At 39.3% G+C, this 12,183-nt stretch overlaps 1 protein-coding gene across 3 annotated transcripts in view; it reads left to right on the top strand.

The window, feature by feature from the left end:
* LOC146386331 (calcium-dependent secretion activator 1-like) overlaps positions 1 to 12,183 on the top strand; it is a 331,088-nt gene that overhangs the window by 184,353 nt on the left and 134,552 nt on the right. For all 3 annotated transcript variants that reach the window (XM_084927304.1, XM_084927306.1, XM_084927305.1), the window contains exons 12-13: positions 3,378 to 3,514; positions 3,869 to 4,056. In XM_084927304.1, coding sequence (XP_084783430.1) covers positions 3,378 to 3,514; positions 3,869 to 4,056 — 325 coding nt within the window. The remainder of the gene's footprint in view (positions 1 to 3,377; positions 3,515 to 3,868; positions 4,057 to 12,183) is intronic.

Consider the following 12,183-nt stretch of genomic DNA (forward strand, 5'->3'; position numbering starts at 1 on the left):
CGGGTGTGTGATGAAATGCTGTATACATTTTATCAGAGTGTGGTGGCCAGTGCTCTCTTTAGTGCTGATGTGTGTTGAGGGTGCATCCTGATGGACAAAAAAATCCAGCTCAGTGTTTGGAAGGAGACTTGACTCACTTAAGACTGTGGTGTATATGGACACATTGAACAAACTGAAAGAACAACGGCAAAAACTCTCTTCATAGCCTCCCAGCTGGGCGAAAGAGCAATGACAGAACATATCATTGCTGATAGGATTTTCCTGAAGATCTGAGCAGTTCAGGAGGTTCCTTGTTCCCATGGCAATAAGAGTTTTAAAAACCCTCTGTGAGTCTAGAGTAGAACAAAGAATTCATTTATTTGGATAACCTGGTGTCTCTCATGTTTGGCCATGGTTTTGGCCAAAATTACAACAGGGAAACAGGGAGTGTTCAGAATGAGACAGCAGGTAAGAATAGAGAACATTTATCGATGGCACTATCAATGCAAGTTTGTATTTCAGAAAGAAATCTCAGAAAAAAAACAACTCATGGAGTCAAAAAGGTTAGGGTGGTATCACTCATCCCCCATCACCAGTAAAAGTCACATTTGTCTTAAAAAATAAATCCATTATGCAACAGTAACAGAATAACAGACTCACTAATGATGATGAACATTGTGACTTTTGTGTTGTTTTGCTTAACTGGGGCCTGCATTAGTTCTCAGAGGTATTACCATGTCTAACTGTACAATTTCCATCTTATATTTCGGGATGCCGTCTGCCAGTGGCACATTGATCAAGGTACTTATTTTAAATATATAAAGATATAAAAATAAGTGTCCGATTCTATTAAATCAGAGTTTATTTTATTTTATTAATGGTTTTAACAGAAATGTCATTCCATGTCTTCTAGTAACATTCCATGTTACTAGAATAGAATAGACTAGAATAGAATAGACTAGAATAGAATAGAATAGAGTGCCTTTTATTGTCACTATACACATGTAAAATGAGATACAGAGCATCTCCTACTCAGTGCAGACAAGAGTCGTGGAGTACTTCCAATTATGAACTACTACTACTACAGCAAACATGTGGAGGTTTAATCATAACTCACTGATGATGATTTTAATTGAATTTATTGAGATACACAGTGGCTAGTGGAAGCTGTGACAACATTAGATGACATGTTCATAATTAGCCATGTACTGTAGTGATGAGGTTGGGTATGGAAGTCAGTGCAGTATCCCAGAGGACCTAAACACATTTCACGGTCAGTCCACAACCAAAGCAAGCCATGTGCTAAATAGTGCCAAATGATTTTGACCACCATGGCTAGCACCAGCACTGGATCCACTGCCTCCCGGTTTCTCTCCTTTGAATCTAAAAATGAATAGCAGCCATCAGTCATTGTCAGGGCCGTCTTTCTCCAGCCCAGACGGATGGGAGTGACTAATGTCACTGCATGTTACTGTCCAGCCCTCCCGCCTCCACTCTTGCTCACTCACATCAAACAGACCTGACAGGCCACCAGCTATGGACCAAAGGGGCACCTCAATGTCACCTTTTTAGATATTTGGGGGAGGTTGTGGGGGTGGGGACTTGTTGAGGGAACACAATCAGCTCCCAGCATCCCACTCTTTGTTTTGTTTGTTGACTGACAGCTGAGGTGCTTTCAATTGGCAGTAAAGAGGATGTTGCCTGACAAATCTCTCGATTGTTGGGTAGCTCACTATAACTTCTATTCATATCCATTTTAGTGGATTTATTCAAACACATCAAATTGAATTACATCTTTGAGAATATTATGCTATTATGTGTGGGAAAGAACTGATTGCACTGGTTGTAGCCCATTTTTAGCAAGCAAAACATGTGCTGTTTATTTGAGATGTTGGGCTAAACAATACTTGTCCCAGTTATTATATTGAGGATAACAACTTCATCTCTCAGGATTGCTTTCCTGTAACAGAACATGAAATATCCTTTGTGTCTACAAACATGTTATTTGGAAGCTACATTAGAGTTATGTGTCTGTCAATAATGACTCTAAGTATTCTGTGTGCTAATGATTTTTATTGCTAGGGAGCATGCCTTAAATACAGGTGTGTGTATATGAAATTTCACTAAAAATATGCGAAGTCATTGGAAGGACATTTTTTCCCTTCCTTCAGTATATACAAAGCTCAATATTCTTTTTATATAAAGAAGCTATAAATTTGCTTTGAAATAACTCAGATTTCTTTAAATAAGGGATGCGCATTCTTTTTTTTAACTAATGGATTTTACTTTACTAAAATGTGTTTTTTTTTTTTTCTTGGCAGGTATTTCTTTGTTGGGCATACTCTACTGTGGCTTTTGTGTTAGCCTCCTGAGAACCATCATTTATGCCCTCTGTAATGGACATTTGGTTTTGGTCTATAAGTAATTTGACTCATTTGAAGTCCTGATGTACTAAATAGAGGACATTCTGGGCTCTCCATTGATGTCTCATGTGTTTGGTTGGCCTCTTTTAGCTACAAAGAGAGGGGAAATCACAAAAAAGTTCAATGGGATCATTCATTTTTCCTTGGTTCTCAGGAGGATATATCATATTTATTACACAGCAACAGCCACATGTTTAGTGTAGCATTCCATTTTTTCTTTTAAATTAATGACAAAATTGGTCAAATTTTATTTTGCAAAGTTGTGTTATAATCATTGACAGTATAAACATGGGTAGGTTTGAAAAATTAAGGTTTCAAAATGGTGCATTAATCATGACATGAAACTGCATGCTCAGTGGTTAACGACGTGTCAATCACCAGTCATCAGCCAGTGAGCGTGTGGTTTCATCTGTTTTTCTGCATCCAAAATGACACTGGTGGAAAAATCTTCTACATGAGACTACACAAAGAAGTCAGTGACATCATGTCCATACTGTCAATTATAACGACATTTTTATCTAAAATTTGTTCTTCTTTCAATATACCACTTTGATTTCAAAGAATCATTAATTAACCCCTCTACTTTGGTGAGTAAAATAGATTATTGTGAGTCCTCACTCTTTGCTCATTCTCAGGTATTTAGTGTGACAGTTAAATGGGGCCACACTAGAGAGCTGGGGGCCACTGCCAATGCTGTGAAGAGGCATCAGAATGATGCCCTTTTTGTGTTTCTGACAAATGCAGAAAAGGCATTCACTGGAAAAATGATTATTATTACTTTCTCTTGTTGTAGTAAGTATAATCACAGCCAATATGGTGTTTAAGCACATGTAAAGAGAGTTAATGCACAAATTTTGCCAATCATGCAAATTATGAATGACTGCATAACATGAATACGACACATGACATTTGCCTTTTTTATGTCTTTCTCTCTCTGTGTGCCACCTCGTCGAATGCATAATCTGGCATAAACAGATGCTGATCGAGCCCAGAAGCATGGCATGGACGAGTTTATTTCAGCTAACCCCTGTAACTTTGACCACGCCTCGCTGTTTGAGCTTGTCCAGCGCCTCACTCTGGACCACAGGCTTAATGACTCATATTCCTGCTTGGTAAGTAAAACAAAATCTAAAAAGAGTCTAAAACCTATAATTGATAGAAAAACTGACAACAATGGTGGCTGTTGAGAGGGAAACAAAGAGAAAAGATTGAGGTGTGCCAAATTTCACATGAAAAGTACTGAAAATCAGTGGCAACAGGTCTTATGGAGTGAACACAGGAATGCATTCTGTATCTTAGCAACCGTAGTGTCTTAATAATAACAAAATCTAACTATCAGTAAAGATGTGGTTTAATATGCTCGCATGATACTATTGTTAAGTGCTATTACAGAGTGTTATAGCATATAAACATCACTTACTTCATCAGAGGAATCCGACAACAGTGTTTCTGTGTGTTACCAACAGGGCTGGTTTAGTCCTGGTCAGGTGTTTGTCTTGGATGAGTACTGTGCTCGTTATGGTGTTCGAGGCTGCCATCGCCATCTATGTTACCTGAGCGATCTGCTGGAGAGGGCAGAGAATGGAGCCATGATTGATCCCACACTGCTGCACTACAGCTTCGCCTTCTGTGCATCCCATGTCCATGGAAACAGGTAAATATCAACTCCTGTCTCCTTTATTTGCCCCAAATGCTCCAGTCCTCCTTTGTCAATGCAGAAATCACTGAAACTCTGAATAACTGAACTCTGAACTGAACAGTTAACCCTCTCGGGCTCAAATTAAACTTTTTGTTGCTAATGCACAACCAAGTCCTGCAGTGGTACTTCTGAGTAAAAAAAACTCATCAAATATGTATGTGGGGTAATCAGGTTGTTAGTTTTTAACTGTTGCAAATCGGCAACGCCTGCCTTGAGAGGATTAACTAATAATTAAAACTGGAACAGGGGCAGACCACATATATGTGGATATGTAATATGTAACTTTGGGTTTGATTTGGTTACTGTGGCTGATTTTAGTTTTGATTTTGCATGTTGTTTTCATGCTCACTCTTCCATTTTCTTTTTTCTTTTTTTTTGTGCTTTGTATAACCTTCTTGCCTTATTCACACTGTGACTTACCCTTCCTGCACAGACCCTAAAACCTGCACAGACCAGTGTGTTTGGAACTTACCAGTATCTTGTAGCCTTTTTACCCTTTATCCCTGAGATCCTTTCCCAAACTGCTAAAAGAGAACTGAAAACCACAGAGTTCATGATAAAAAAAGACTTTGGCTGTATGGTAAGATTTCCACAAAACGTTTTTCTAACCAAAGGTTTCGATAACTGAGGTGTTCAACTCATCACTCAGCAGATAAAGTACTGAAGAATCAAACGAGAGGTATACAGTAACCTATTCCCATCATATCACTAAAGGAGTATCACAGCTTCACAGCCAGCTTTGTTAGCTGTTGATAACTGACTGACCCTAGAGCCAGTGTAGGTGTGGCTAAATGTTTCTGCCATTGAAAAGAAAGATCATCAGCACAGACAAAAAAAGGCTTATCAAAGGTAAACTTTAAATTTGAATCCAGCCTGAGACTTTCTGCGTGTTTGTCTGTTGGAAGATTGCCGTCAGTTTTACTCTAAGGAACAATTCTTTTGCAACTTGTAGACACATTTATTTAAACACTGGTTAAATCCTGCATTTTTGTGCTTATGAGAAACTCTGCTGTCAGCTGTTTTACACCAGACTGTATGCTTGTTTTTTTAAAGCTGGAAGTCTGGACAGCACAGTAAATGGGGATAGACGAAACAGCCCTTTACTACAGTTTTTGTCAGTTTTGTCAGGTTGTTTGGGTCCGATTTCTGCCCTATCAGAGGTTTCCTTTTATACTTTTTCTACCCCTCTTTTTACTGATTGTTCTGGTGTCTTCCCATAATAGCATGTATCTTGTCCATCACTACTGACATAACTCACTACTACCTGATGTAATTAACGTTTTATCAAATTAACCCATTATCTAAAAAGTCATTACAACAGTTCCAGGAACTATTCAGTATGAGTGATGTGTTTTTCTAGATGATCTGAGCCAGGTGTGCTTGTGCTGCGACGTCAGCCTATGGAACAAACTTTACATTACATAATCATCCCAATTCTGCTGTGACAAATTAAAGGCAAATCCTGAATACTTGATCCCTACACAAAGTTGCAAAGTTTGGGTCCGTTTGTCCCTTCTGAGGGAATGCTCACTGAAAATCAGGGCTCTTTATTGATTATAATAGAACTGTGTTGCATGCAAATCCATATAGTGCTAACCAGCAGTCATTAGGATATTTCCTCAGTGAATGGCAAAAATCAAGCAGGAACTTAAAGGAGTAAAGAACAACTCAGCCAAATATTAAAAACTATTTAAAATGATGTTGGTGTGTAAATGGTAAATGGCCTGTATTTGTATAGCGCTTTACTTAGTCCCCAAGGACCCCAAAGCGCTTTACACCACATTCAGTCATTCACACACTGGTGATGGCAGCTACATTGCAGCCACAGCTGCCCTGGGGCGCACTGACAGAGGCGAGGCTGCCGGACACTGGCACCACCGGGCCCTCTCACCACCACCAGTAGGCAACGGGTGAAGTGTCTTGCCCAAGGACACAACGACTGAGACTGTCGGAGCCGGGGCTCGAACCGGCAACCTTCTGATTACATGATGAACTGCCAACTCTTGAGCCACGATCACCCCTTATAGAAGTAGTGTCTGAAAGAAGCTTTAAGTCCTCAGTAGTTAATGTACTTTTTTCTTTAAAAGTCTTGAATTACAGTTAGTACTTAAAGCACATCTTGATTAGTTCATTCAGAATCAACAAATTACATTTTCCATATACTAATGGACGTGATGGTTTGGAGTGTGAAATCTGTGTGTGTGATGTTGACACCAGCAAATAAACAATTTTCACAGAGTGGGATATAAAACTTAATTAGAGGCTGTGCTTTTCAGTCGGATCAAACAGTGTCCTCTGTTGAAGGTTGTTTGGCTATGACTGATGAGTTCCCTGCATGTTATTCCACTAGCCTGTTATCTAAGTTGCACTATTTACCTCTTGTCTAATCTGCTGTGATGTGATCAGCCATCATATCTGTCAACATCACAGTCAGCTGTCGGCAGCTGAAGCCAAACAAAGATAGACGAGGGCCACTCCAGCATTGAGGGCAAAGGTCAGGGAGGGCTGTCTGTCAGTGCCCCCACTTCCAACCTGCATCATTTCTCCAACTAACCCTCCTGTATGTATCCATCCATCTATCAATCTTTTCATCTATCTGTGACAAATAGTGACGGAGGACTGAGGCCTTTTTTGATCACTATGGACAGATGGATAGCAGTCACTCTAACAGAAAGAGAGGGAAAAAACAGGGGGAAATATGACCAGCTAGAATTTTTGGAATTAGAAATGGTAGGCTCATACACTTTATTTAGTATCATAACAGACTTTACACATAGAAAAATGTTTGTGCAGGTGAATAAATATCTAAAAAAAAGAGTAGAATTTTTTTTAAAAATCCAAAAATAATTATATGTTTATGTAGTCCCGTCCACAGACACGAGGCAGAGACCTAATCTGCCAGTCCAGCCATCGTGCCTGGAGGTTGAGTCATGACATGTTGACAGGTTGTCATGTGTTATGGCTGAATGTCTCTGCAGCCATAGCTGCTGCATGTGCCCATATGCACACACCTCATCCTAGGCCAGACCAACCCCCCCCCCCCCCCCCCCAACACATAAATACCACACCACCGCTACTGCCTTCTAATAGCCTGCCAGCCTGGAGGTGTTGGTGCATCAAGTTAGACGCAACCGCCCGGTCACCTGCTAAAGAGTCAGGATTTGACTTCTGTAGAACTAAATGTCAACTCCATTCAGATCCAGTGAAATGTCTTTAAAACAGATAAATAATATTTCAGCTGGAGTTGATTTTGTATTTGTGTTTAATTGGTACATTTGAAAGAAAACTGAACATTATTGCAGTTATTTTCACACAGCTGTTTTCACAGAAACATCTGGCATCTTTTTCAATGACATCAATGTCACTTTGTACTGTCAAACCTGACAATACAAAATAATATTTTACTTTTCTTTTTTGAGTTTAAGTTCTATTATATAAATAATCAGCCTTTGTGTAGCACTGTATAGAAATGTTTACTAGTAAATACTAATCTAGATAGTGTGTATTCAGAGACATGCAAAGGTGTATTGAGATGTTTTGCACATTTGTTTTAGATAAAGAGATTTTTTGGTAGAAAAAAATGTACTCCATGTAACATATATAAAAAGAGAATGTAATGATTTGCAAATCTTATAAAGTCCTGTTGTCTTCACAATAGAACATAGAAAAAAGTGAAACTGAATATAGAAACTGAAATATTTTACTGTTTCATGAAACATATTAGCTACTTTTGAATTTGATGGCAGCAACACATATCAAAACATGTGGGACGGGGCAACAAAAGGCTGGAAAAGTAAGTACTACCAAAAAGATATAACTGAAGGAACATCAAGTATTTGGGTCATTAGGAGAAAAGATAACTGTGTCTACAAAATCGCCAGACAATTTCAGAATAATGTTCATCAATGCAACATTAAAAAGACTTTGAATATCATATTAGCAATGCTTTATAATATTATCAAATGATTCTGAGAAATTACTGTGCACAAAGAACAAGGAAAAACATCAATTAGTATAGATGCTCGTGATCTTTGAGCTGCACTACATTAAAATAGACATGATTCTGTGATGGAAATCACTGCATGGGCACAGGAACACTTCCAGAAATCACTGTGTGACAGTTTGGTGGAACAGCAGTGTTCTCTCCAAAGGTATAATTTCCACTCAGAACTCAGTTTCTTAGATTTTGTAAAAATGAGTTTGAAGGGAAAATGGCAAATTTGCTCCATGGTGGTCTGGATGTGGTGGTGACTGCACAGAAAAACAGATGTGAAACTGCTGCCAACTTTCTGTCTGTCACAGAAGGCTTATTTGCTTGTTGTCTTCATCATAGCTGTGAGATCATCAGGTCAAGCAAACATGAGGAAGCTGCCAAGGAATGATATGTGGCTGAAAGAGAGAATACATGAAAGCCCTTCAGGACCTAATTAGTGTGAAATTTCCTTCTTTTATTTTCTGTCACAGTAAAGAAGTTGAGGTGCTTCTCATCAGTGAATTTTAGCCGTGATAATTCCTCTCCTGTTTTGGTTTTAGACTTTTAGACTTGCACACAGCAAAATTAAGCACCAGTCGCATAACAAAGGAAAACAGTAAGCTTAGCACTCACACGAAAATTCACCACTAGGACCAAAGCTTTCATTAGCTGGTATTTTATTTATTTCTTTATTTCAATTTCAATGACACATTTATTATGATGCTTTAATTATTTTTCTACTTGTTGTTCTCTCCAACCCACCAAAATTGTAACTGTCTTTTTCAGACAATGCTCAGTAATATTAACTCTTGGCAGATAAACTAATGATGAGGTCAAAGCAACAAAGACACCATGCAGTCATCTCCTCATCAGTGTCATGCTTTCCACTAACAGAGCCCTACAGGTGACTGCAGCACACTGCTAGTGTCTGCTCAAATGTCCATAAAACCAAAGGGGAGTTTGGATGAGACGCGAACTGCTGAGCAACTTGATAATCCTTTAATCTAACACGGCACTCACGAAGTAGTGTAGCAAGTACCCCCCACCTCCCTCTAACACACAGTTTCTTGCTGTCTGTTGAAAGACATGTCAAATGGAAGTTTGAGAAAGAGGGAGAGCGAGCAAGAGTGTCATGTCTCCTGCTTCTCAACATGCTGTCATGGCTCCAGTCCAGCGCCTCTTCTGTCACATGCACTCTGCTCACACTCTACCCAGACCCAACCATGTCACAAACGATAAACTCTCTCTCTCTCTCACTCACACACACACACACACACACACACACGTAAAGCTGTTTATATCTTATATATTAATATATGAAAAATAGAGCATAATAGTCCCGTGCACAATCTTTCATTTTATTTCAATCTTTCCATTTTGCATAATTCTTAACTAAAGTAACTAAACTAAAGCTTGTTTTCTCATGATGCAGTCTCATCTCATTGGCATCAGTCACCGGTGAGGTCTGGGCACTCTGCCAAGAAATGACGGGTAATTTTCTCCTGTCAACTTGGGTGCGATACATGGTGGACAATCCACAGCATCTATGAAAATAGATTTTTTTCTAGTTTATGAAAATCTAAAATGGTGAAAATATCTACTTATTTCTCCAGACTTTTACATGAAAAGTATACATGATGTGTGAAATAAGAATGTGTTTTTATCATGATTTGCATTGTTCTAGATTTAGAGTGAAGATCAGTTTTTACCTTTGAAACAAATTTACTGACAAACAAAGATGAGTTTATGTGAAAATTTAACATTTACTCAAGAATTAGCAGTTTTATCAGCAACTCGAGTAAAAACAAGTACTTAAAAGTACTCAAGTAATTTAAAAAAAAATCTATTTGACATGTAGGTTGGTTTCACACATAAGGTTGAGTATAGTATAAGATTAAAATGCGCATTTGGGCTGTCATAACTCATAGCAGCATGCAAAGACTTTTAATATTAGTTATTAGAGGCTGTTTTAAACTGAGCCAAGTGGAAAATAAATATTTAGAGCTACTTTAAGACTAAATTAGAACCTAAATTAATCTTCCAAGGGATTAACTTTTGGTTATCAGTGTGTTTTAGGAAGCATATATTTCAGCCAACCCCAGCAGGGATGGGATCGATAGCTGAATATATAAATAAAGAAATAATGCATTAGTCTTCTTAAAAGTAATGCGGTACATTATTTTTTAATTATTCACTAGATAGTAATTTGTTACTTATCCACATACAGTGTTTACATATAACCTTAAAACTGACAACATACATTGTAAATACTAATACTGATGATACTGCAGAGAAACAGAAAAATGTATTGTCCCCTTTGCAGAAGAATAAAATTAGTAGGCATTATAAATCCCCCTCTCCCTTACATTTATGCACGCACAGATCAACACTGCATATACTTTGTGCATTTACACGTTTTTCTGGAATATACTGAGCAAAGCTGTTCGGTGTAGCTGGAAACTTCTTCAACTCAAGTGGTTTTTGTTGGCATTGTTGAGATTCTTCTACGTCGTACACGTGCAAGTGTATTCTGACTTTTTAGCTATATCAAGGAGCCTGTTCATGTGCATTTCTGGATTAAGGAGAGTCAGGTTCTCTGCACCTCAACACATACCTGAGGTTCTGGTATGGGGCCTCAGACCTCCATAGCATGCTCAGATACTAGGGGAAGAACTCCAGAGAACATCAGAAATTGTCTGGCTGGGTATTTCTCCTACCTTCTCCACCGGTGGAGGGAACTTAACTTAAAGCAGGGTCCTGCAGTGTAGTCAGTGATTCATTGCCAGCTTGAACTTCACAGACGCAACCCCCATCATTTGGGATTCTGTCGACAAGGGCTGAACGGTCAACTGCCACTGAACTGTCAACCAGGTAACCCAGTGTTGTAGCTAAGCACTGTCCTCCTTGTGCTTCAGCAGTTCCTGCAGTGACTCATGCCATCATGAGGACACAGAGTGCAGTCACAGCAGCCCTAAAGCGCTTGATATAACTTGTGTCATTCACCCATTCACACAAGCATTTTTTTCTAAGATTTTTGTACCTCAGTCCTTTTTTTTCTAACATTCACACACATTCATTTGCTGATGGATACATCAGAGAGCAAATTAACCGTACAATCTGAGGATAGAAGACGCACTTCCAAACAGGGAGAGAGTGCACTGATGTAGAATGGGGAAGAGTGGTGGTTGATAGCCCAGAGATGCCTAAAACAGAGCCTGTAGCAGGGGAGGTGAGAGAATTCTGGGCGTATTCAACCTAGGACAGTTGAGAGGACCAGATGGAGGGGTTTTGAGGAGTGATGCAGCCGAGGAAGATCTCAATCTCCTGGTTGAGCCTTTCAGTTTGTCCATTTGTCTGTTGGTGTTGGCCCCGAGGGCATTGCAAAATGCCTTCCAAGCTTGGGCGATGAACTGGGATTCTGTGTAACTTAAAAACATGATCAGCAAGTAGTTTGGCTATGTCTGAGGCCATGGGTAATTTCTCAAGGACTAGAAATTGAGCTGCTGTAGAGAATCTATCAATGGTAGGTAAGGTTACTGTCACACCGGGCCGTTAACCCACTATACAGGGAGTGCAGAATTATTAGGCAAATGAGTATTTTGTCCACTTCATCCTCTTCATGCATGTTGTCTTACTCCAAGCTGTATAGGCTCGAAAGCCTACTACCAATTAAGCATATTAGGTGATGTGCATCTCTGTAATGAGAAGGGGTGTGGTCTAATGACATCAACACCCTATATCAGGTGTGCATAATTATTAGGCAACTTCCTTTCCTTTGGCAAAATGGGTCAAAAGAAGGACTTGACAGGCTCAGAAAAGTCAAAAATAGTGAGATATCTTGCAGAGGGATGCAGCAGTCTCAAAATTGCAAAGCTTCTGAAGCGTGATCATCGAACAATCAAGCGTTTCATTCAAAATAGTCAACAGGGTCGCAAGAAGCGTGTGGAAAAACCAAGGAGCAAAATAACTGCCCATGAACTGAGAAAAGTCAAGCGTGCAGCTGCCAAGATGCCACTTGCCACCAGTTTGGCCATATTTCAGAGCTGCAACATCACTGGAGTGCCCAAAAGCACAAGGTGTGCAATACTCAGAGACATGGCCAAGGTAAG

The sequence above is a fragment of the Perissodus microlepis genome, chromosome 5 (genome assembly GCF_051167445.1).
Source record: "Perissodus microlepis isolate ML-2025 ecotype Zambia chromosome 5, ASM5116744v1, whole genome shotgun sequence".
Taxonomy (NCBI): Eukaryota; Metazoa; Chordata; class Actinopteri; order Cichliformes; family Cichlidae; genus Perissodus; species Perissodus microlepis.